At 41.9% G+C, this 26,979-nt stretch overlaps 1 protein-coding gene across 3 annotated transcripts in view; it reads left to right on the forward strand.

Moving 5' to 3' along the window:
- The window catches only part of RYR3 (ryanodine receptor 3), a gene marked incomplete at its 5' end in the record, with an annotated part of 560,922 nt that overhangs the window by 273,400 nt on the left and 260,543 nt on the right, over positions 1-26,979 (forward strand). For all 3 annotated transcript variants that reach the window (XM_082617154.1, XM_082617153.1, XM_082617155.1), the window contains 3 exons: positions 1,828-1,984; positions 18,818-18,991; positions 22,661-22,782. In XM_082617154.1, coding sequence (XP_082473280.1) covers positions 1,828-1,984; positions 18,818-18,991; positions 22,661-22,782 — 453 coding nt within the window. The remainder of the gene's footprint in view (positions 1-1,827; positions 1,985-18,817; positions 18,992-22,660; positions 22,783-26,979) is intronic.

Below are 26,979 nucleotides of genomic sequence, written 5' to 3' on the forward strand. Positions count from 1 at the left end.
TTGCCCATTTATTTTCTTAAGTAGATTCTCTGGAACCCAGGTAAGTTTTCCTCCTCCTGGTAGCCTTGTTGGCTCCAGTGCAAAATTAGCTTTAAATGACAGAGTGCTGTAGTCGCATGAGGTAGGGAAGACTAAAACATCACTGGAAGTGTAGCTGTGAAGGAAACTGTATTTATCAGAACTTGTCGGAAACAGTTGTACCTGGATGAAGGAATGGGAGGCTGAGACTTTGGATACAGATACTTGAGTAAAAATATGGCATCTCTAAACATCAAACTACTGAAGGTGGTGGGGGGGGTCCAGTTAAGCTCTGGACCTTTATTTTGCCTGGAGGGGTCACAAGTTAGGTTAGAGCTAAACTGCTCGAGGTGAGAGGAGGGTCAGTGTTGCCATTTTTGGTTTTCCCTCTCTGCCTTTCCCTCTAGCTCTCTGCTCAGTCTCTCCCTGAACACTTGTTCAAAGTAAAATCTCTCTAATGGAGGGGGACGCTATATGCCCCCCAGGGGGTCCTCAAGATAATCCACTGGAGATCAGGAGAAAACATTAGAACTTCTCTCACACATACACATGCAGGTACATTCAAATTTTTTACTGAGAAACTCTGGAGGTGGCTGGTTGAAAGAATCCTGGTTAGCTTGTGGTTGTTAGCTGGCTTGTGGTATTTATATTCTCTTTCAAGCCTGTTGAAATTCTTATAGTATCATACTCTTTTTTTCAGGGTATTAGGGCTTGGTTCTTATTTAAAGGACTTTTAAAAAAAATCAAAATAAGTATATATATATATATAGTTCCAGTTATGGTTCTTTGTTTATTTTCCCAGAGTCTTAAATATGAAGAATTTAAGCCTTTTATCAATGTTATTTGGATTCTTTGGGGCTCCAAAGAATTAGATCAGGAGGAGGGTCATTTTAAAAGCTGATATGTGTATTCCTGAAACATTTTGTTCTAACTGAAAAGATAAATTAGATACAGATTATTCGGTGAATAATTCCTACCCTAACACTTAACATGACTTTTGTTGAATGCCAGCCTTTTGATGTAGGACCATGGAACTTTGTACCTCTTGATCCCCTTTACTCACTTCTCCTACCTCCCCAACCTGCCTCCTCTCAGTACTGCCAGTCTATTCTCTGTATCTATGAAATTTATGTTGTTTTGTTTGCTCATTTGTTTTTCAGATTCCACATATGAGTGAAATCATATGGTATTTGTCTTAGTCTGATTTATTTCACTTAGGATAATACCCTCAAGGTCCATCCATGTTGTCACAAATGGCACAATTTCATTCTTTTTTATGGCTGAATAGTATTCCATTGTATATGTGTATACGGCACATTTTCTTTATTGATGGACAGTTAGGTTACTTCCATATCTTGGCTATTGTAAATAATGCTGCAGTGAACATAGAGGTGTGTATCTCTTTTCAAATTAGTGGTGGTATAAAATGCTTGAATTGAGATGACATTTGGAAATGCTTCACTTTCCCAGAAATAAGTTTCTCTAAAAAGGCAAGCTTCCCTTTTTTTTCTTCTTTTTTTGTGGTTTTGGCATCAAGACAATTCAGTGGAGTGAAGGAAAAATTAGAAGCTTGGGAATTCCAGTTACATTAAACCACTGACCTGCCCCCAGGACCATGTTCCTTGTTGGTGATCTTAAGAGAGTTCATTAGAGAACACCATGCTGAGTTGTGGGCAGGCATGCAGTCCTAGAGCAAGCCAGGAGTCAGGGGATGAACCCCAGAAGGCATGTGTGAAAAAGCACAGGATAAATATTGAAAAAGACTTATTTTTGTGTAAATGCAATTTCTTGTCTGTTTCATCTGCCCAGTTGGAGTGGCAGTAACATCAGATGGGGCCAGGCTTTCCGACTTCGGCATCTCACCACAGGCCACTACCTGGCCTTGACAGAGGACCAAGGCCTTATACTGCAAGACCGGGGAAAATCAGACACCAAGTCCACAGCCTTCTCTTTCCGAGCATCAAAGGTGAGGTGGACTTCGACCTTGTTCTCAAAGTGAAAGCTCTGAAACCTCCAGGTAGGATGGTGACTGAAAAAAAAGTAGGCTGGAACAAAATGGAATTGGAAGTTAGACCTACGATAAACACTTTGTTCTCTTTTGAATTGAGTTCATAGAGGAATGATTACCTTGGTTGAAGGTTGAAGTCTTAGGAGGGAAAAACTTTAAAGGAAAGTAGAAAGCCCTAGAAAACAAAAATGTTCACAGGAAGGGACAGTGTTGCTCAGAGGCTAATGGAAAATATTGTTGTTGTTAAATATGTTCTGAATTGTTTTAAATACTTTTAAGTCATATGCTTCACTCCCATAAAGCAAGGGTAACATGGAGGCATAAGTTTCAGTGCTACATTTATTTAAATCAAGGAAGTGATTTCTTTCAGAAAGATGCAGAGAAGGTCTAATTCTGGACATGACATCGTCTTGCAGTTATTTATATTATACAGTTACTAGTTCCTTTTCCTAGGTCGTCTGTTCTCTCCAGATCTCTTAGCTCTGGCCTGTCCATCCCCAGCCTTCTTTAAGAGTGGATTCTGTGGTCACTATGTTAACCCCAAACATGTAGTTTCGCCACTTGGTGTGTGGAGAGACAAATATTTTTTTAAACCTCTATCTTTAACGGTCAGCCAGGTTTTGACTCTGCATAACTCAGAGCTGGATCTAGTTGGATGGTTGGAATTGCACACTGAGCTAACTTCTGACAGACAGTTCGGTGCTCTCTTACTTTATGATTGTTCTGGAAAGATCAGCCAAGCATGAGAAGGGCTCTGCCCAACATATGCATAGTTATCAGGTAGCGGGCACCTCCTAAGAAGACAGCTCAGCATCTCCGTTGGGAGCTTCATCTCTACCTTCATTCTTCTTTGCTCTTTTCCAGAAATAGATCTTGATTTGTGTTCTCAACACGATTTCAGTAAAGGCTTATTGATGATTCCGTTCCTGTAGGACTCGGTGTCAAGCTGACAGCTGCATTCCTGCGGGACATCTCTGCTTCATAATGAATCAGAGAGGCCGGTCTTTCAGCACTGTCTTCCTTGAAGCAGGGAGTCACACTCCTTATTTCCCTCCTTTTATGGTCCTGAAGTATTTTTAGGCAGAGAATCTCTGGCACAGAGATTTTTCTCCCCTAGTTGCCCTGTAGCAGAGTTAGGCTTTTCCTACACCCTTCGTTCAAACCTTAAGAAATGAGAGCTTCCTGCCATAAATTCCATTCAAGCGTCTCCTTCTGTCTGCTTCTCTTCCAATGGCATGTTACCTCCTTGACTTCATTCTGGTTTTCGGAGCTCATCTCCTTCATGTTACCCTCGCTTATGTTTTCGTTAAGATTCTCAACACAAGAAGGATTTAAAATTCAAGTTTATGACCATGGAGTAAAACATTCTGGCCTCCAGGAAGTGTGTTAGGACATTGCAACTGGCTAAAAGGAGCAGTGAAACAAAGCGACAGAAAAGTCCTAAGAGCAGAGATGAGCAAGATCCCATTCTTCCCTACGAGACAACTTGGACATGAAGTGTGGGGGGAGAGCAGGTGTGGGAGGGTCAGGAGGGGTGGAAAATAACAAGTGACTCATCATAGCTGGTGACCATGTAAATACCTTTCTAAGATGCCAGCTTGGCTTGTCCCTTATTTGAGCGTTCTACCCCAGTCTCCTAAGCCCTGGGACAAACCCTGACACTGAGGTCTTTACCACTGCAGAAAGAGCCTTCTCTTGTGACAGCAGAAGAATCAGGTGGTCTTCCAGGCAGCTGGCAGGATCCTGTTCCAAGGGGACTCTTCCATTCCATTCCTTTCTTGGCTTAGCCTCGTGGAACATGGCTCAGCCCTGTGTTGGGGCCTCTGCAGGAAGCCAGAAAAGCTCAGAGTACCATGGAGAGTCCTCATAACATTCCTTCTACCCGGCACCACTTCCAGCCTGTGAGCACATTTTACCCCCAAAAGCTCATTCCTTATCTCTGCAAGTCCCCCCATTTCCATGCACAGGGAGGCCAGCAGCTGATGGCTAAAAGGCATCATGGTATCAGGGGGCTGCCAGCATAGCAGCGCTGGATGAAAAGTCACCCGTGAGTCACATTGTCCTGTGCACTTGGCAATGCAGTTGCATTTCATTGGCGTCACAATGTTGGAGGTTTAAATAACTCTCAGTGCAGCAGTGTTCAGTCCAGCTACCTTCATTTTAACTTGAAAGGAACTGAAATTAAAGTGACCTAATCTCCGTGTCAGGCCAAGATAAGGCTGCATCCCCCAGGAGATCGGAGCTTCCTTGGGACATTGTGTGGACAGGGCATTGGGCATCTTAACTGTGAAGCTGCACAGGAAGGAAGAACATGTGGGAACATGTAGTTCTGCCATCCATGATCCAAAGAGCTCCTGGGGAAGAACTCTAGAGATGCCTTGATTTCTCTGGGCCTCCAGACTCCTCCTTAGTAAATGTACTTTCACCTTACTTGGTGCAGGCTCTTTTCCTTAAATGCACGCTCCACTGTGCTTCCCTTAATGGGGAATAGTGTTCCCCAGCAGAGAGATTTGTGGCTCTGTTTTTCAACAGTGGGAAGGCTCTGAGTTGTCTTGCCAGCTCTCGCCTGTACCAGGTGTTAGGTGATGGAGCAGACGGCAGACAGGGGTCTGAAATAGCGTGTCAGGATCTGGGTGGTGGCACAGGGTTTGGGGGGACTCAGTGGGAAGGTTGAGAGGGGGAGATAGTGTGTTCTTTGTGCCTCAGTGAATGGGGTTGAGTGGGGCTATTTGTCTGATCTTCTCTGTATGCTGGAGAATCTGGAGAACGGGAGAAGAGACTCCCGGAAGGAGCACTGTTTAGGCTCCTGTGCTCTGGGAGGACTCTGGGCTCTGAGTCACCGGCAGTCATGGGCTTCCCACCCCACATTTCCTGTCAGGCTGCATGAGCCCGTGACAGCTATGACTGCACGACCCGGGGCCCTAGGACAGCTGCAGGTATGTGTTCATATCCTCAGCAAACTGTCCTTACGAGGAAGATGGCAGGTACCCCTGTTAATCTTGTGCCCGCACGACAGGACGGGGGCTTGACTGAACCTTACTGGGTTGGGGGTCAAGTCCGAGCATCGGCCGCAGTCATTGACCTGGCCTGGCTCAGATGGAATCAAAACTGTGGTCTCTGAGCAAACTATGTGAATGAGCAGAATGGGATGTTGGTCAGAGCTTGCATTCCTCTCCTTCAGCAGGGGGATCCAAATCAAACTGGAGGCCTGGGAAGTATTGAAGGCTGTGAATCACAGCATCGCACCTATTCCCTTAATCCGGAAGGGGTAGCGTGTAAGATAGAACATGGCTTCCAAGACACCTAGATCTGGCCTTGACTCCCATCTACCCTCTGGGGAACCTTGAACAAAATTCTTAATCTAGTTGCAGCTCATTTGAAGTCTGTCATAAAAGATGCTTTAACGGCCGACCCCTGCCTGCCCTTCCATGGTATCTCTGGCCACCAGCTCACGCTTGCCTTGAGCTCTAGCATACGAAATACGTATCGTCTTTGAACATGTTATCTTTTCTCATTGCGAAACCTGTACCCTTTTAACACTCCACGTACCGTCATCAGCGAACTCCTCCGCATCTTTCAGACAAATGTCAAGTGTCCCTCACAGGAAGAAGGCCCTTCCCCTTCCCTCCAGCAGGGCCCTATTCACGATTCCGTTACAGTCACCACTCACTCGACAGGGAGCTCCTGGATGATAAGGAGCACATGTGCCCCCAGCCTTTTCTGTACCTCTGCACCCCACACAGTGTGTAGCATGTAGTCAGTTTGAACGTTGCTTGCTGAAGGGATACGTAAATGTGGTCATAGGCTTATACAGAGTGAAATCCATTCCATTTTAACCTCCATCCTCTTCATAGATTTTCTCATCATTGTGTAATCATTTTCGATCATAACACAACCCCTATAAACACTTAAGGAGAGAGATTCATTCATTTGAACATCGAAGTCAAATTTCTGTGAACTTGATTTCACATCATTTTCCCGTTGACATTGCAAGGCCATTCCCCAAGGATTGCCGGGTAATGTGATTTAATATTTACTCTGGCACAGCAAGACCGTCTCTTTAGATGTCATGTCTCCGTGTCAGTTTATAACACTCAGTTCCTTTCAGGGAAGGGTGAATTAATAATGTTAAAGCAAGCCTTATTATATGGAGCCATTTATTTTATGGCTACTTTTAATGACTCTACCATAAGTTTTGAATGATTGAGATAGTTTCAAATTTTGCCTCCTTTGTTACATAAAGGCAGACAGCTATCACTGTTCTCCGTTGGAGGAAATTTTTCCTCAGTGTATAAACACATTCAATTCAGTCAACATTTATCAAATATCTACTATATGTTAAGATCTGTGTTCTTGGCCAAACGTGACTTCCCCTTGAAAAACTGCCCACTGCGCTCTCTGCTATGAGTGGGAAGCATCCCTGTAGACGGGATCCTCTTGAGCATTTTAACCTCAGCGGCCCCGCCCGAAACAAGAGGGCAGCGGGGCTCACAGCATCCCTCTGTGAAATCGCAAGCACTCAAGTCGTGCTGTTGGTGCCTGTCTCCTTGCTTGCTCTGTCCATTTCCTCACCAAGTTCTCAGCTGGGGAAAGAGAGGGTATGGAGGAAAGGAGGGAAGGGGAAAGAAGAAAACATGGACCTTGAGATTCAATCATCCCAAGACAGCACCACCTCCTGCAGTTTCATTTTAAGTGGAATCTACAAAGCATTTTTAAAATTTAACCCAACTGGGCTTCCCTGGTGGCGCAGTGGTTGAGAGTCCGCCTGCCGATGCAGGGGACACGGGTTCGTGCCCCGGTCCGGGAAGATCCCACATGCCACGGAGCGGCTGGGCCCGTGAGCCATGGCCGCTGAGCCTGCGCGTCCGGAGCCTGTGCTCCGCAACGGGAGAGGCCACGGCAGTGAGAGGCCCGTGTACTGCAAAAAAAAAAAAAAAAAAAATTAACTCGACAGTTTCCCAAGACTTGATTGTTCAAAGTGGACCAGATAGAGAGGCAGTCAAGGAGCACCCTGGGCTTTGAAGTGGAGGAAACCTGGGTTTGAATCCTGGCTCCGCCATATGCTGTTCAGTCTTCCTGTCTTTTTTTGTAAAACACGAGAGTGAAGAAGTATGTCCTGAAGGATTGTTATGAGGATTAAATGAGACCAGGAAGATGACCTAAGAGAGTGTTTCCTTATCCGTGAAATGGCAGGAGTGCTGCCTACCTGAAGGTGATCGTGTAGGGAGGGGTTGATGAGAAAGACGGAGGAAAGAGCCCAGCACAGTGACCCCTGCTCACAAAATGCACCTTCCCTAACAAGCCAGATAGGCCTGCTCCCCTAGCGTGCTGGAAATGGCAGAGGATATGTCATTGGCTTCCCACCCAGCAGAGGCTCTGCAGCCAGCCCTGGGGCCAGCCAGGCTCCTTGCAGTATCCTGCAGCGTGCAGTTTTTTTAAGGCCATTCTAAGACCTCCCATTCGAGATCAGAAATTCAGAAGGGGACTATATTGGTGGAGAAGTGAACCTAAAGGTGATTTCTCAAGGTTTCTCCTGCGATGTTTAGGAAGGAATGGTTTCACCAGCACTTTGTTGATGGCTGACCCCCAGCATCCATTAATGGGGCCCATCTTCCCATATCTCCTTTTCCTCTGAATCTTTTTTGATTGTTTCCTGTCTTTTGGAAAGGTACTTTTTTGTCCTCTGTGAATGTAGGTGGCTTCAATATATCAAATGCAGCAAATTTCACTCTAATAATAAATACGAATTAGGACCTCCTCTGTGCCAGGTATCGGGCTAGATTTCTAATACCATAGCTAAAACTCATCCATCTCTTTGCCTTTGTTTCTTTTCAATACGTCATTCACATTGCTGCTGGGACAATTGTTCTAAGATGCAACCCTTGTGTTATCCCTCACTTAAAATTCTCAGTGGATTCCCATTACCTATGCTAGCTTTTTCCAAGAGATGTTCCAAACAATAATTCTATGAAAAAAAAAATTTTAAGTAAAATGCTACGTTAAACAGAGTTGAATAGGTTGTTTTTATTTCTTTTTGCTATTCTCATAAGAGTCCATTTTATACTACCCTAATGTTCCCTTTGACTCCTGGAAGAAGATACAGTACTGTCCAAAGTCCTCTTCCCACAGAAAGTCTGTGAACAGTGTGAGTTTGAGAAACATGCACCTATAGGATAAAGTCAGAGTCCTTGTCGTTCAGGTCCCTTTCTAGATGTCACCACCCCCTTGCCACACTATACCCATCTTACTAGAATGTCGACCCCTTCCGTATTCCCCATCTCTCCTCTTTCTCCTAGCCAAGCTCATATAAAGTGGCAATTGGTATAAAATCATCCCAAACTCCCCAGGCAGAGTGAGTTGTTCTCTCTTTCAAATTCCAGTTGCACCCTGAATATAAACCATATCACCTTGTTGTCATTAGTGGTTTGTATGTATGACTCCTGAAGTTTATACTTTAGAACCCAGAGCCATTTTTTTCACAAAATGATAACATATATTTTCCACTTCTTCTTTATAACAGCATTCAAACACATAAATATTAATACAGTCAATATTTAACTGTACTGATAGTTACCATTCAAGAAATTATGTTCAAATGACAAATGGGCTTTGGAATTACACTTGTCTTTGGATTCTCTTCCATTGCTTACTAGCTACAGGGCTTTGAGCAAATTTCTCCAACTCTGCAAGCCTCAGTTTTATCATCTATAAAGTAAGAGAAATAAAAACAGCAGGGCCATTGAAAGGTTTAGGTAAAATGTTTTTAAAGTGTCATGTGTAATATACATCACTGTGTAGGTCTTTGGTAAATTCACATGTTGGTGTTGTCATTGTAAAGCCCCTGGCAAAATACTTCACTCAAAGTAGGCACTAAATGAATAGTAGTTCCAGTTCCCTTTCGTGTCCTTCTAGAAATTTTAAATCAATCTGGAGAGCAGCAGCTTATCATCTAAACTAAATACATATTTATATGACAATTATGATGTGGTCGCAACCATTTCCTTATAAACTCTCAGTGGAGACAAGGGGTAATGATTATTATTACCCTTCAACCCCTTATTAGGCCAAGTAACCTGTTTCTTCTTGGAATCCACTCATGATCTAACGTAGGGGAGGTTGATGCAGGTAAACAGATAAATTGATGCCCACAGACCAATAAAACAAAAACAAATTGTTTGCAACCTAGGCAGAGCATTGTGTGAAATGTAAAAACAAACAAATCTCAGTCTTGCCCTTGGAGATGGGACAGGAAGTGTACCAGCAAAGGATTCATATTGCAGAAGATGGTAAAGAGCCTTGAGAGAGGGGAAGGTAGGTGCCACAAGATCAGAGAAAATGCACAGGTGGATCTGCAAAAGGCTTGATGGATAAGATGAAAAGATACAGAGATGAAGTAGGGGCATTCTAAGCAGGAAGTGTAATGTCAGTAAACGCCCTGATGGAGGGCACACTTGATATGACACAGAGACGTAGTCCAGTTTGGTTAAAGCATGTGGTATACAAGAACTTTAGAAGTGAGAATTGTGTTCTGTGGGAATTGGGGAGTTACTGAAAGGGAGTGACTGAAATAGCCCTATCGTATAGGAAGGTTCCATTTCTAGCAGTAGAGTAAATACATCTGGGGCCATGTTCAAGTGAAGACAGAGAGGGGAGCATTAGTTCATGGCTTAAGTCAAAAGGAGCTCACCCACCTGTGGTCAGCCAAATCCACCTTCTCTATCTCGTGATTCACTTCTTTAAGCTGTGTCATCGTTGTTTAGTAGAGTTGGCTTTAGTGTCGGTTTGTCTGTATGTTTTAGTTTTTGTTGTTATTGCTTCTGTCTTTCTTTTGAATTACAAGCAGCCCCTGTAGTGCCAGCCATAGAACTTGGGAGTTGATGCCATTTATTTAAAAGCAAAGACACCATCGTCTGTAAACAGTAATGATCCATTTATTTCAGAGACTCTAAAAAAACAAATCCTAGTATTTATTTTATTTTTGGCAAAGTCATATTTAAATCAATGAAGAGTGATAAAACAAGTGAAATGACCATAGTCACTGATCACTGGGGAATATGTGCTATTTTAACTATGAGCTCTTGGTAATCAGTGTAATTATTCATATTTAACAGCTGTAGTGTGTAATATTTTTATTTTGCTTCATTGCCTATGGTTAGAGAGCAGGCTAGAGATGAAAACTTTGGTGTATTTTAAATCCGTCTACTGGCTTGAGTGTCTATAGAACTCTGGATGTTTTTGAAATGAAAATCAAATATACATTGTTTTATAGAATAAATGCATTTTTGACCACTTGCCTATTAAGAATCCTAAAATATCAAATTCTATTTTCCCACTGACTTTTGTTATAAAATCAGCAATAAGTTCCTTTGCAAATGTTCATTTTGAGAAATAAGTCATATTTAACAATCCAGCCAGTGTTTCAACATATATTTAAAATAAGAATGTTCCTGCAATATATTAACATTGCTCAAAATGATCCTTAAATGTGTGCAAAATAACTAATTTTGCTTTTATGAAGATTTGAAGGAAAGAAATAAGAGCTGAAATGAAAAATATATATATATATATTTGAAGGAAAAAAATTACTCAGCTATATATATTTGTCCCTTCAGTTTATGTTTGTTAAGTAATTGATAATTCTCTGTATTAGGAATCCAAAATTAATTGTCATCTGGCCCATGCCCTTCATTCTCTTATAACCTGGCAAAAGGAAAGTATCATTTAAACAAGCACATTTACGTTGTGATGTGCTAAGTACTCAATAGAGGGATGAGACTGTGCTGGGGAAATACAGCAGGAGAGACTAACTCTGCCTTCACAGAGAAGGTGGCACCTGAGCAGGGTATTGAAGGGTGAGTAGGAGTTTGGGGCCATGGGAAGAGCACAGTCTCTGGAGTTGGACTTCCTGATTTAAATCTTGGCTCTTTCACTACTTCTTAAATGACCTTGGACAAATTACTTGTTTCTCTGTACCTTCATTTTCTCCTCCGTAAAACTGGGATAATATTTGTAGCTACATCAGAGGCCGTTATGAAGAGTTAGTGTATGTAAGGAACTTAGAGCACTGCCTTACACATGGGAAGAGCTTAGTGCATGTGCTCCTGTTGTTCCATCATTAAGAATGACAGTAAAGTTGGCACAGTGGAGGGAACAGTGTGCTACATTTTTATTCTGTAAAAATGCACAATGCCACCTAGCTAATGGTTTTACAAATGAGCAATTTAACACAAGATGTAGAGAAGAAATGGAAATAGGGTAGAATCATACAGAGGCCCTGATTGATGAGGAGGAGACAGAGTTACCAGTCCACTTCCTGAGTCACTCTGTGACAGGCACCTCAGGTAATCACCAAGTGGACACCTGGTGCACAAGCAACTCCTTTTTCCATACTAGACAGTAAGTTTCGTGAAACAGTGGCAATTGAAGAATGAAACCCGTTGACTGTAACACACAACTGAGGAGGCCATAAAAAACTAATACAACAATTACTGCATGGGACTAGCTTCCGACCTGCTCCAAGAGTCTGTTTCCTCTGCTGATTTCTGTGAAAGATACTTATATGATTTCTTTTTTTAGTTATTTCTGAGATATACATTTTAAAGTAATAACTAGAATTATGACTTATAACATAATACCAGAACATATAAGATTTTTAGAAATTTCATGTAATGTCTGAAACATTTATATTAACATATTTCCATACAAATAACCCAAAGAAAGTTTAGTATTAGTTGTTTGTTTGTTTGTTTGTTTATACTGCAGGTTCTTATTAGTCATCAATTTTATACACATTAGTGTATACATGTCAGTCCCACTCACCCAATTCAGCACACCACCATCCCCACCCCACCGCGGTTTTCCCCCCTTGGTGTCCATACGTTTGTTCTCTACATCTGTGTCTCAGCTTCTGCCCTGCAAACCAGTTCATCTGTACCATTTTTCTAGGTTCCACATACATGCATTAATATACGATATTTGTTTTTCTCTTTCTGACTTACTTCACTTTCTATGACAGTCTCTAGGTCCATCCACGTCTCAACAAATGACTCAATTTCGTTCCTTTTTATGGCTGAGTAATATTCCATTGTATATATGTACCACATCTTCTTTATCCATTCGTCTGTCAATGGGCATTTAGGTTGCTTCCATGACCTGGCTATTGTAAATAGTGCTGCAGTGAACATTGGTGTGCATGTGTCTTTTTGAATTACAGTTTTCTCTGGGTATATGCCCAGTAGTGGGGTTGCTGGATCATATGGTAATTCTACTTTTAGATTTTTAAGGAACCTCCATACTGTTCTCCATAGTGGCTGTATCAATTTACATTTCCACCAACAGTGCAAGAGGGTTCCCTTTTCTCCACACCCTCTCCAGCATTTGTTGTTTGTAGATTTTCTGATGATGCCCATTCTAACTGGTGTGAGGTGATACCTCATCGTAGTTTTGATTTGCATTTCTCTAATAATTAGTGATGGTGAGCAGCTTTTCATGTGCTTTCTGGCCATCTGTATGTCTTCTTTGGAGAAATGTCTATTTAGGTCTTCTACCCATTTTTGGATTGGGTTATTGTTTTCTTTGATATTGAGCTGCATGAGCTGCTTATATATTTTGGAGATTAATCCTTTATCCGTTGATTCGTTTGCAAATATTTTTCCCATTCTGAGGGTTCTCTTTTCGTCTTGTTTATGGTTTCCTTTGCTGTGCAAAAGCTTTGGAGTTTCATTTGGTGCCATTTGTTTATTTTTGTTTTTATTTCCATTACTCTAGGAGGTGGATCAAAAAAGATCTTGCGGGCCTCCCTGGTGGTGCAGTGGTTGGGAGTCCGCCTGCCGATGTGGGGGATACGGGTTCGTGCCCCGGTCTGGGAGGATCCCATATGCCGCGGAGCGGCTGGGCCCGTGAGCCATGGCCGCTGGGCCTGCGCGTCCGGAGCCTGTGCTCCGCAGCGGGAGAGGCCACAGCAGTGAGAGGCCCGCGTACGGAAAAAAAAAAAAAAAAAGATCTTGCTGTGATTTATGTCAAAGAGTGTTGTTCCTATGTTTTCCTCTAAGAGTTTTGTAGTGTCTGGTCTTACATTTAGGTCTCTAATCCATTTTGAGTTTATTTTTGTGTATGGTGTTAGGGAGTGTTCTAATTTCATTCTTTTACATGTAGCTGTCCAGGTTTCCCAGCACCACTTACTGAAGAGACTGTCTTTTCTCCATTGTATATTTTTGCCTCCTTTCTCATAGATTAGTTGACCATAGGTGCATGGGTTTATCTCTGGGCTTTCTATCTTGTTCCATTGATCTATATTTCTGTTTTTGTGCCAGTACCATACTGTCTTGATTACTCCAGCTCCATTTTTTTCCCTCAAGACTGCTTTGGCTATTCGGGTCTTTTGTGTCTCCATACAAATTTTAAGATTTTTTGTTCTAGTTCTGTGAAAAATGCCAGTGGCAGTTTGATAGGGATTGCATTGAATCTGTAGATTGCTTTGGGGAGTATAGTCATTTTCACAATATTGATTCTTCCAATCAAAGAACATGGTATATCTCTCCATCTGTTGGTATCATCTTTAATTTCTTTCATCAGTGTCTTATAGTTTTCTGCATACAGGTCTTTTGTCTCCTTAGGTAGGTTTATTCCTAGGTATTTTATTCTTTTTTTTTTTTTTTTTAAGAGAGGGTACAGAGGGAGAATTATGAGAAACAAGCTTGCTATTCAAGGGGAGTTATTCTTTTTTTTATATATAAATTAATTTAATTTATTTATTTGGCTGTATTGGGTCTTCGTTTCTGTGCGAGGGCTTTCTCTAGTTGCGGTGAGCGGGGGCCACTCTTCATCGCGCTGCGCGGACCTCTCACTGTCGCGGCCTCTCCTGTTGCAGAGCACGGGCTCCAGACGCGCAGGCTCAGTAGTTGTGGCTCACGGGCCCAGTCGCTCCGTGGCATGTGGGATCTTCCCAGACCAGGGCTCGAACCCGTGTCCCCCTGCATTGGCAGGCAGATTCTCAACCACTGTGCCACCAGGGAAGCCCCGTATTTTATTCTTTTTGTTGCAATGGTAAATCAGTGTTCCCATAATTTCTCTTTCAGATTTTTCATCATTAGTGTATAGGAATGCAAGAGATTTCTGTGCATTAATTTTGTATCATGCAACTTTACCAAATTTATTGATTAGCTCTAGTAGTTTTCTGGTGGAATTTTTAGGATTCTCTATGTATAGTATCATGTCATCTGCAAACAGTGACAGTTTTGCTTCTTCTTTTCCAATTTGTATTCCTTTTATTTCTTTTTCTTCTCCTATTGCCATGGCTAGGACTTGCAAAACTATGTTGAATAATAGTGGTGAGAGTGGACATCCTTGTCTCATTCCTGATCTTAGAGGAAATGCTTTCAGATTTTCACCATTGAAAATAATGTTTGCTGTGGGTTTGTCATTTATGGCCTTTATTATGTTGAGGTAGGTTCCCTCTATGCCCACTTTCTGCAGAGTTTTTATCATAAATGGGTGTTGAATTTTGTAAAAAGCTTTTTCTGCATCTATTGAGACGATCATATGGTTTTTATTCTTCAATTTGTTAATATGGTGTATCACATTGATTGATTTGTGTATATTGAAGAATCCATGCATCCCTGGGATAAATCCCAATTGATCGTGGTGGATGATCCTTTTAATGTGTTGTTGGATTCTGTTTGCTAGTATTTTGTTGAGGAATTTTGCATCTATATTCATCAGTGATATTGGTCAGTAATTTTCTTTTTTTGTAGTGTCTTTGTCTGGTTTTGGTATCAGGGTGATGTTGGCCCCATAGAATGAGTTTGGGAGTGTTCCTTCCTCTGCAATTTTTTGGAAGAGTTTGAGAAGGATGGGTGTTAGCTATTCTCTAAATGTTTGGTAGAATTCACCTGTGAAGCCATCTTGTCCTGGACTTTTCTTTGTTGGTATCTTTTTTTTTTTTTTGCGGTACGCGGGCCTCTCACTGTTGTGGCCTCTCCTGGTGCGGAGCACAGGCTCCAGACACGCAGGCTCAGCAGCCATGGCTCATGGGCCTAGCTGCTCCATGGCATGTGGGATCTTCCCGGACTGGGGCACAAACCCATGTCCCCTGCATCGGCAGGCGGACTCCCAACCACTGCGCCACCAGGGAAGCCCTGTTGGAAGAGTTTTAATCACAGTTTCAATTTCATTACTTGTGATTGGTCTGTTCATATTTTCTGTTTCTTCCTGGTTCAGTCTTGGAAGGTTATACCTTTCTAAGAATTTGTCCATTTTTTCCAGGTTGTGCATTTTATTGGCATAGAGTTGCTTGTAGCAGTCTCTTAGGAAGCTTTGTATTTCTGCGGTATCTGTTGTAACGTCTCCTTTTTCATTTCTAATTTTATTCATTTGAGTCCTCTCCCTGTTTTCTTGATGAGTCTGGCTAAAAGCTACCAGCTTTTAGTTTTATTGATCTTTGCTATTGTTTTCTTTGTTTCTGTTTCATTGATTTCTGCTCTGATCTTTGTGATTTCTTTCCTTCTGCTAACTTTGGGTTTTGTTTGTTCTTCTTTCTCTAGTTCCTTTAGGTGTAAGGTTAGATTGTTTACTTGAGATTTTTCTTGTTTCTTGAGGTAGGCTTGTATAGCTATAAACTTCCCTCTTAGAACTGCTTTTGCTGCATCCCATAGGTTTTGGATTGTCATGTTTTCATTGTCATTTGTTTCTAGGTATTTTTTGATTTTCTCTTTGATTTCTTCAGTGATCTCTTGGTTGTTTAGTAATGTATTGTTTAGCCTCCATGTGTTTGTGTTTTTTACATTTTTTCCCTGTAATTCATTTCTAATCTCATAGCGTTGTAGTCAGAAAAGATTGAAATGATTTCAATTTTCTTAAATTTACTGAGGCTTGATTTGTGACCCAAGATGTGATCTATCCTCGAGAATGTTCCATGTGCACTTGAGAAGAAAGTGTAATCTGCTGTTTTTGGATGGAATGTCCTATAAATATCAGTCAAATCTATCTGGTCTGTTGTGTCATTTATTGCTTGTGCTTGCTTATTAATTTTCTGTTTGGATGTTCTGTCCATTGGTGTAAGTGGGGTGTTAAAGTCCCCCACTATTATTGTGTTACTGTCGATTTCCTCTTTTATAGCTGTTAGCAGTTGCCTTATATATTGAGGTGCTCCTATGTTGGGTGCATATATATTTATAATTATATCTTCTTCTTGGATTGATCATTATGTAGTGTCCTTCCTTGTCTCTTGTAACATTCTTTATTTTAAAGTCTATTTTATCTGATATGACTATAGCTACTCCAGCTTTCTTTTGATTTCCATTTGCATGGAATATCTTTTTCCATCCCCTCACTTTCAGTCTTTATGTGTCCCTAAGTCTGAAGTGAGTCTCTTGTAGACAGCATGTATATGGGTCTTGTTTTGTATCCATTCAGCAAGCCTGTGTCTTTTGGTTGGAGCATTTAATCCATTCACATTTAAGGTAATTATCTATATGTATGTTCCTATGACCATTTTCTTAATTGTTTTGGGTTTGTTTTTGTGGATCCTTTTCTTGTCTTGTGTTTCTCACTTAGAGAAGTTCTTTTAGCATTTGTTGTAGAGCTGGTTTGGTGGTGCTGAATTCTCTTAGCTTTTGCTTGTCTGTAAAGCTTTTGACTTCTCCATCGAACCTGAATGAGATCCTTGCCAGGTAGAGTGATCTTGGTGTAGGTTCTTCCCTTTCATCACTTTAAGTATATCATGCCACTCCCTTCTGGCTTGTAGAGTTTCTGCTGAGAAATCATCTGTTAACCTTATGGGAGTTCCTTTGTATGTTATTTGTCCTTTTTCCCTTGCTGCCTTCAATAGTTTGTCTTTGTCTTTAATTTTTGCCAATTTGATTACTATGTGTCTCGGTGTGTTTCTCCTTGGGTTTATCCTGTATGGGACTCACTGCACTTCCTGGACTTGGGTGGCTATTTCCTTTCCCACGTTAGGGATGTTTTCGACTATAATCTCTTCAAATATTTTCTCTGGTCCTTTCTCTCTCTCTTCTCCTTCTGGCACCCCTATATTGTGAATGTTGTTGTGTTTAATGTTGTCCCAGAGGTCTCTTAGGCTGTCTTCATTTCTTTTCATTCTTTTTTCTTTATTCTGTTCCACAGCAGTGAATTCCACCATTCTGTCTTCCAGGTCACTTATCCGTTCTTCTGCCTCAGTTATTCTGCTATTGATTCCTTCTAGTGTAGTTTTCATTTCAGTTACTGTATTGTTCATCTCTGTTTGTTTGTTCTTAAGTTCTTCTAGGTCTTTGTTCAACATTTCTTGCATCTTCTTGATCTTTGCCTCCATTCCTTTTCCGAGGTCCTGGATCATCTTCACTATCATTATTCTGAATTTTTTTTCTGGAAGGTTGCCTATCTCCACTTCATTTAGTTGTTTTTCTGGGGTTTTATCTTGTTCCTTCATCTAGTACATAGCCTTCTGCCTCTTCATTTTGTCTGTCTTTCTGTGAATGTGGTTTTTGTTCCACAGGCTGCAGGAGTGTAGTTCTTCTTGCTTATGCTGTCTGCCCTCTGGTGGATGAGGCTATCTAAGAGGCTTGTATAAGTTTCCTGATGGGAGGGATTGGTGGTGGGTAGAGCTGACTGTTGCTCTGGTGGGCAGAGCTCAGTAAAAGTTTAATCTGCTTGACTGTTGATGGGCTGACTTCCCTCCCTGTTGGTTGTTTGGCCTGAGGCAACCCAACACTGGAGCCTACCTGGGCTCTTTGGTGGGGCTAGTGACAGGCTCTGGGAGGGCTCATGCCAAGGAGTACTTCCCAGAACTTCTGCTGCCAGCGTCCTTATCCCCACGGTGAGCCACAGCCAGACAGCCACCCCTCTCCTCTGCAGGAGACCCTCCAACGCTAGCAGGTAGGTCTGGTTCAGTCTCCCCTGGGGTCACTGCTCCTTCCCCTGGGTCCCGATGTGCACACTACTTTGTGTGTGCCCTCCAAGTGTGGAGTCTCTGTTTCCCCCTGTCCTGTCAAAGTCCTGCAGTCAATTCCCACTAGACTTGAAAGTCTGATTCTCTAGGAATTCCTCCTCCCGTTGCTGGACCCCCAGGTTGGGAATCCTGACGTGGGGCTCATAACCTTCACTCCAGTGGGTGAACTTCTCTGGTATAAGTGTTCTCCGGTCTGTGAGTCACCCACCCAGCAGTTATGGGATTTGATTTTACTGTGATTGCACCCCTCCTACCATCTCATTGTGCCTTCTCCTTTGTCTTTGGATGTGTGGTATCTTTTTTGGTGAGTTCCAGTGTCTTCCTGTCGATGATTGTCCAGCAGCTAGTTGTGATTCTGGTATTCTCGCAAGAGGGAGTGAGAGCACGTCCTTCTACTCTGCCATCTTGGTCCTGTCTCCATACTTATATGATTTTAACAGATATATTTAAAGCTCTGAGTCAGGGCATTTAAATAACATAACTGTTAAAATCATGGAAGATACAGTTTGCTGAAAATAAGTTATTTGGCCAGTAAAGCGTTAGTTATTAAGGTATCTAAGTCGGGATGAAGAAAGTAGAAAATATAATGGAGAATTATATAAAACCAGAACCAAAGAGTGATTAAATAATCACTAAAGTATCCAAAACTTGAAATCCATTGATTTTACAATTAGCAGCAGATAAAGGAAGCAAGCCTTTCTGAAGTCCTGGCTTGGACAAGCACATCATGATTATCCTGGTAATCGGTTCCCTGGCTTACAAATTCTGCACAGGTGACTTGCTTTATACATTGCATTTCTGTTTAATCAGACATGCCTACCTTTGTTTCATTTGCTGTGAAATAGGAAATCAAGGAGAAACTGGATTCCAGTCACAAGCGAGATATAGAGGGCATGGGAGTCCCAGAAATCAAGTACGGAGACTCTGTCTGCTTTGTCCAACATATAGCCAGTGGTCTCTGGGTGACCTACAAAGCACAAGATGCCAAGACATCCCGCCTGGGACCTCTGAAAAGAAAGGTGAGGGGTTAGAAAGCCTGGAAGCAACTGGGCAAGAGAAGTGATTGTGAGAATCAGGTGAACATGTTGTATGTTTACTTCTTACTATTCTGAAGAGTTATTTCTGTGACAGATTGTGTAGCCTAATGTGGTTACTCTGACCTCATATTCAGTGGGGAAAATAAAGAGCTATATAGATGACAAATCTGTGAGGAGAGAGTAGAATATGTTCCATGTGCTCTAAAACCTGAACTAAATGGCTTTTGGTGGTATGATGTTTTGGGAGTATCCACATCATTGCGCCTTTCATTTAAGTGGATAATTGAGTTGTTATGCAGTTTTCATAATATACAGACTAAATAGAATCTCTACAAAGAAAAACACAGATTGCATGATAACAAGCGCACAGGAACCAACGTGCAGAAAGATGAGATACTGTGGAATTACACTCTATTCACAGAGAATGAATGCAGATCTGAGTGGTCTGTCACAGCCTGCTACAGTGGGAAATCTGGCTTGGATACATACAACATCTTTTTTCCAGAAAGTCAATTGCCATAATAGAGTTTCTTTTGATAGGAACCAGAAAATAGATGTTCCAGGCATGGTATTTTTTTTTTTTTGAAAACCCTTAACAAAACATGGGTTTGGGTAGTCAAGGAGTCCCATAATAAGGTTCTAGGAAGTACTGTACACTATGTTTTCTATATGTCAGCCTAATGGGAGGTGATGAAAAGTTTCCCAGAATGCTGGTTATTGTAAGAAAGGAGGTTGGGAGGAAACCATAAAGTAATAAATAGCTTATTTTTGTATAAAGTAAAACATACCAGGAAAATATCCAGAAAGGGAAAATAAAATTACAAAGAGGAGATAGAAAATAGAATAAGTAAGAGGCCACAAAGACTAGCTTGTATGAATCCAGCCCTTCCTCTGCCAACAATTATAAAGGCTGGATTAAACACAGAAACAAACCATTTGAAGGCTTCCACAAACAAGGCACCCAGGACATGGGTACTAAAAATCCCAAATAGAATGTAAGTGCACTAAGGTGAGTTCCTCCTTTATCACCACTTTCCCCTCAGCATTTTGCTGAGTTACAGCACAAGGAGAGGGGTCTTCTGTTAGTTTCACTGGGCTGGAGAGACGTATTTGTGATAAGGTCAGCCGAGGTTTCTGGGACTTGAGGGGCCACATTCCCCAGTGGAGGAAACTATAGAAACATGAACCTGAAATTCTATATGCAGTTTCCCCTAGCATTTTAAGCTGACTGTGGATAGGTATGAAGCTAAGATAGCGAACAGAAAGTGCCAGCTATGGTGGAGAAGAGCGAAGCAGAGATGTGGACAGTATGACAGTACTAGGAGACAGAGGTGGGGAATCGAAGTCCCTCAAGCTGGAGTGGCCCCTGAAAATACAGTAGGTTTTCAACTGAATCCCCAAAAGGGCTCTAACCCAGGAGTAAGGGCTGCACCCTGGAAATAAGGGCAAATTGAAAATCGATGCCAAAGGCCCATCATCTACCCTAACAGCCAATGAGAAGAAAATTAAATCCTCTAAAGAGTATGATAATATCATATAGAGTTTCCACAATTTTTCATACCTACTAAGATAAGAATGACATTTAAGAAAGTAGAATTTGTGGATCTTGGCTATAATTCTGTGTGGGTGGGGACACAGTTGAAGGACCCTGTCAACTAGGAGAGATCCCAGTTTACGGTGTTGATTTATTGTGCCTACCCCTGACTTTTTCTTCTGGCCATAGTCCAGAGGTCCATTTAATTGCTGGAGTGTGCATGTGAATTTGGGAGATGCTTCTAGAAACTCTCTCTAAATGGTGCCATAATGCTCAGCCCTTGATAGGGCTGCCCAGCTCCATTTCGCGAGGAGCCAGTTAAGTTCCCCTCTATAAATATAAAGAATGTCCAATCTGTGTTAAGCATTTTATGAAACAAAATGGGAATTTAGAAAAACCAGTGGGAAACAGACACAGTGAAAAACCTGACGAATGATACTTCACCTTAAAGGAAGTACCTTCTTTCCATCTTGGGCTTCTGCTCTCTGCTCTTGGGTTATGGAATTCCTCCGAGAGAAAAAGGACCTTAGGACCTGAGCTGCAGCGATCAATAGGATACATAATAACAACATTCTAACAACTGCATTTCCCCCATTTCTCATTACTTGCTTGTTTGTTTGGCTGGTTTGAATGTGTTATCTGAACAAGCAAAACCTAAGGTCTTTAGGGACTGACCCAAAAGCTGGGACTGAGGCCAGAGTAAACCTAGTGAGATGTATGGCCAAATCTAAATGCAACATTGGTAAGCAGTTTCTGGGAAGTTCGGACAAAGTAACGTTTTGAAAGAGTTGGTGAATCCAATAGTAAGGGCATCCTTTGCTAATGCTTAAGCTACAGTATATAGATGGCATGCAAGGTCTTTTTTCGAAAATGAACATAAACTTGTACAAGCCAGCATTCTACTTCCTGTGTGAATTCATTAAATCAGGATATGCTTTCAAAAGAATATAAAATAAGGAAGAGATTTTCACATGGAAAGGAAAATAAGTTGTTTCTTTGTGCTAAAAATGAGATGACAAAAATCCTTATTCTAAGGATATTTTTTGGAGCCACGTATTTAATTGTCATAGAAACTGACTGACCCCCATCCCCCTTCCCCAGGACCTACAAATGGCCTCCCCTCACTTACTCACCATCCAGAGGAAACCATGCCAGGAACTTGAATCATGATTTGACCCTGACTTGAACCAGAGTCAAACCATCCCAGTTAATAACAGTATATATTTGGCCCTTCTAGAGAAAAAAACAGCTGACCTCCATGCCAAAAGATGCCAGCCCCACCCAAAAATTCTATCATGATGTCACTGGTGAGCAATAAGTATACTAGCTTCCAGACAACTGATCTGAGATCGGTAATATATTTCCCCTTATAACAAATATGCATCCAGTACCTTTTATATTCTAGGAAACATGCTAAATGACTTACATGTAAATCATCGAATCCTCTAAATAACCCTCTAAGTCCACCTGCAGATGGTGAAGTCAAAGCAGAGATTTGCCCAAGGTCATACAGCTGGGATGTGGCCTAGCAGGATTAGAACTCAGGTCAGCTGATACCCCAGCCCAGGCTTTCAAACCCCCTCTATAGCCTCCATGAGAAGCAAACTACCATCTCGAGCTGCTTCCCCAGTTCTACAGTCAGCTAACTCAGTGTAGCTGTCATTCAGGAGAGAAAGCCATGCCTGATCCCAGTAGAGGGTTTTATTTTAACTTGTCTTTCTTCTTTCTTGGTTTATCTCTGGAGGAAAAGCTCTGAACAAATTGATTTTTCTCCTCTCCAAGGATAAGTTTTTGTGTTCATTTTAAGAGAAAAATCTATCATAAAATATGTTTTCACCCTTTCAAATTGGCCATCTAGGCCCAAGGAATTTATTGTAACTCAACATCACAGTGGCACATAAAGTTTCATTTTCATCAAAGCACCGTGTCTCAGGAATGAGTCATACGTCAGCAATAGGGAGTATGGGGAAAATAACTTTGTTAATGTCCCACTTTCAAAATGGGCCTGTGGGGAACTTGACTGGGGAGAAGGAGTACAAGGGATGAGGGAAATACTGCCAGAAACGTTGACTCTCCAGCTGTGTAACCTGGAACTGGTGTCCTTGGCTCTGGGGTAGGTCATACTCCATCAGGAAGGCCACATGGATGACGGGTTAACACTGCAGAGATGCCAGCATGAGGAGTCCCAGGCTGCCCGGATCATCCGGAACACGACCGCTTTATTCAGCCAGTTTGTAAGGTAGGTGAGCTCCTTCCCTTTCTCTGCTCGTCAGTTTCTATTTTGTGGCCATCCAATCCCACCAACCACCCCCTTTGAATACTATGAATTTTCAGGAAATAAGTATGCACCAGCAAAGAGTTTTGCCAGAAAGAGCTTTAGATTGAAACTTATTTCCCAGTAGGTAAGCTCCTCCCAGCTTCACTCTTGGCCCAACAGATGCCCGAGCAGGATTAGTTATTCAGGTTGGTGTCACAAACACCCAAGGTCTTCTCATGAAAATTAAGTGGAAAGAGCTGGAGTGCTTTAAGTCCCATTTGTATTAGTGCGTGAAGAGGGGAGGAGAGAGGAGTAATGGATCCACACTCTCTGTGCCATTTAGAAAGGCTTTCTACATCATTCAGAATTGTTGCTGTGCTTTGGTTCCAAGGAGATTTACATGGAAGGCTTGGGTTACCCACCTACGGCTGGGAATTAAATGGGGGAAAGTAACTTAGCCTGCTTGGATCATAATTCCTCCAGCCTCAACAGTGCTGCCCAAACAGAACTCTGTGGATTGTGTTCACCAATCACCATGAGGAATGGATTCTGTTGTAAACAGTGCAGTGTTGCAAGCGATCCTTCTCTCATAGGAAAATCTCTAAAGCCTAGAGGGTTTCAATTGAGTGTGTGAATTTGCATGAAATGAGAAAAATTTTTTATACCTTTATTTTCCTTCCTGTTGAACCACTGTGATCCAAGGGATGTGTGTTAATTAGGATACAGGCCAAGCTGCCATTGTGGTTCAGAATAAACTTTTATTTCTTTTTCAAGTAATAGTATAGGGGAGGCAAGTGGTTTGGGGAAAACAGACCATGCCGCTACTGGGGCTCAGTTTTCTTCTTTGAGATCTCCTACAGGTTCTTTAAGTATGTCCCAGGACCAACCCAGCAGCATCACCTTGGAACTTGTTAAAAATATAAATTCTTGGGTTTTACCCCCGACAGACCTACTGAATCAGACACCTAGAAAAAACTAGGTACCTCAGAAAAACTGAGTTTTAATGGGCCCTCTAGTTAATGCTGATGTTTGCTAAAGTTTACAAACCACTGCCCTGGAGTAAAGGTCTTAACCTTGGCCGGATGTTAGATTCATCTGGGAAGCTTTTAACACCCTGATGCCCAGGTGGCATCTCCAAACAATTGCATCAGAGTCTCTGGGGTGGGATCCAAACCCCAGCTTTTTATTAGCACTCCCCAGAAAATTCTTATATTCAGCCACAGTTGAGAACCAACTGTGCTGGTATGTATTCTTCATCCATGTGATTAAAAATAGCTTACTAGGGCTTCCCTGGTGGCGCAGTGGTTGAGAATCTGCCTGACAATGCAGCGGACATGGGTTTGAGCCCTGGTCTGGGAAGATCCCACATGCCGTGGAGCAACTAGGCCCGTGAGCCACAATTACTGAGGCTGCGCATCTGGAGCCTGTGCTCCGCAACAAGAGAGGCCGCGATAGTGAGAGGCCCGCCCACTGCGATGAAGAGTGGCTGCCACTCGCTGCAACTAGAGAAAGCCCTCGCACAGAAACGAAGACCCAACACAGCCATTAATTAATTAATTAATTAATTTAAAAAAATAGCTTACTAATACCATGTCTAAGGTCCATCCTGAAAAGATGGGAAGAGAGAGGAAGTAGAGTGTAAGCCATTTCTTTTTTTAAAAAATATAACCCAGAGTTAGATCACCTTATCTTGCATTCTATTGTCTAACAGTAGTAACATGGCCACATCTAGCTGAAGGAAGGCTGAGAAATATCACCTCTGGTTGGTTGACTATGTACAACTCAGGGGTCCTGATACTAAATTGAAGGCAAGTAGACAATAGGGGTATTCCTGCTACAGGATGGGACTGAGACCTGCAAGTCAATGATCTTTTGTCTGCTTTTGGCTCTGCCACTGGTTTTCTGTGAACCTTGAGCAAAATATTTCCTCTTGTTTTTTTTTTGTTTGTTTGTTTTTTTGCAGTACACGGGCCTCTCACTCTTGTGGCCTCTCCCGTTGCGGAGCACAGGCTCCAGACGCGCGGGTTCAGCGGCCATGGCTCACGGGCCCAGCCGCTCCGCGGCACGTGGGATCTTCCCGGACCGGGGCACTAGCCCCTATCCCCTGCATCGGCAGGTGGACTCTCAACCACTGTGCCACCAGGGAGGCCCTTTCCTCCTTTTTATTCTGCATTACATCCAGACTGTTCTCCTTCTTCAAAGAAAGAGCCTAAGAATGAATGGCTTGGTATGGGCAGAAAAAATTAGCTACATGTACACATGAAATTTTCATATAGTCTGGGCTATGACCACAGCCATCACCATAGGGAGTGGATGGTTTTATTAATCTGGCCCTCAATTCTCTCAGCCTCTGTCCTTATATCTTTCTTAAGTCAGGGGCCCCTACCTCACACTTACACAAAAATTAATTCAAAATGCATTAAAGACCTAATTGTAGGACCTTAAACTATAAAACCTGGAGAAGAAAACATAGGCTCAAATCAGCATGACCTTGAATTAGGCAATGGTTTCTTCAATATGGTACCAAAAACAAAACCTACAGAAGAAAATGTAGATAGATTGGACTTTATCAGAATTAAAAGCTTTTTTTGCTGTGAAGGGCACCATTAAGAAAGTGAAAAAACAGGGCCTCCCTGGTGGCGCAGTGGTTGAGAGTCCGCCTGCCGATGCAGGGGATACGGGTTCGTGCCCCGGTCTGGGAGGATCCCATATGCCGCGGAGCGGCTGGGCCCGTGAGCCATGGCCGCTGGGCCTGCGCGTCCGGAGCCTGTGCTCCGCAACGGGAGAGGCCACAACAGTGAGAGGCCCGCATACAGCAAAAAGAAAAAAAAAAAAAAAAAGAAAGTGAAAAAACAACCCATGGTATGGCAGAGAATATTTGCGAATCATAGATTTGATAAGGGATTTGTATCTAGAATAAAGAACACTCACAACTCAGCATTAAGAAGACAAATGGAACCAATTTAAAAATGGGTGAAGGATCTAAATAGACATTTCTCCAAAGAAGGTATATAAATGGCCAACAAGCACATGAAAAGATGTTCAATACCATCAGCTATCAGAAAAATGCAAATCAGAACCACAGTGATATAACACTTTATTCTCACTAGGATGGCTATAATCAAAAAGACTGTCAATTAGAAGTGTGGGATAGGATAGATGTTGCAGCCACTTTGGAATACAGTCCGGGAATTCCTCAAAGTGTTAAACATAGAGTTACTGTATGACTCAACAATTTCATTCCTAGGTATACGCCCAAGAGATATGAAACATACGCACACACAAAAACTTGTATACAAATGTTCAAAGCAGCATTACTCATAATAGCCCAAAAGCGGAAACAACCTAAACATCTATCAGGTGATGAATGCATAAATAAAAGGTGCTATATCCATACAATGGAATATTATATGTCCATGAAAAGGAATGAAGGACTGATATACACTACAACATAAATGAACCTTAAAAACATTATGCTCAGTGAAAGAAGCCAGTCACAAAAGAACACATACTGTATTATTGCATGTATATGAAATATCCAGAAGAGAAATATCTGTAGAGATAGAAAAGAGATCTGTGGTTGCCTAGGGCTGGGGTGGCAGCAGGTGAAAAGAGGGGTGACTACTAATGGGTGTGGGATTTGGGGGAAAGCTGAGGAAAAGTTCTAAAGTTGATTTAGGTGATTGTTGTACAACTCTGTAAATATACTAAAAACCATTAAACCATTAAATTGTACCCTTTAAATAGATGACTGTATGATATGTGAATTATATTTCAATAAAGCTGTTATTTTTAAAAATTCAGTGCAAGTTACATGCCAAACAATCGGAAAATTATTTTTAAACAGCTTTATTGGGTTATAATTTACATATCATAAAACTCATCCCTTTAAGTGTACAGCTCAGTGAATTTTAATAAATTTACGGAGCCGTACAGCCATTGCCGCAATTCAGTTTTAGAACATTTTCATCGCCCCGGAAGGATTCTTATGCCCGTTGCAATTTATACTAGTTGCCACCCCCAGCCTTAGGCAACCAATCATCTATTTCTATCATATTTTAATGCATTAAATTGATAAATCACACAATATATGATGTTTTGAATCTGGCCTTTTCCTTTGGCATTACATTTTTGAGGTTCATCCCTGTTGCAGTACATAATGGCGTTCTGTTCCTTTCT

This window comes from Mesoplodon mirus, assembly GCF_964341445.2.
Source record: "Mesoplodon mirus genome assembly, chromosome: 4".
Taxonomy (NCBI): Eukaryota; Metazoa; Chordata; class Mammalia; order Artiodactyla; family Ziphiidae; genus Mesoplodon; species Mesoplodon mirus.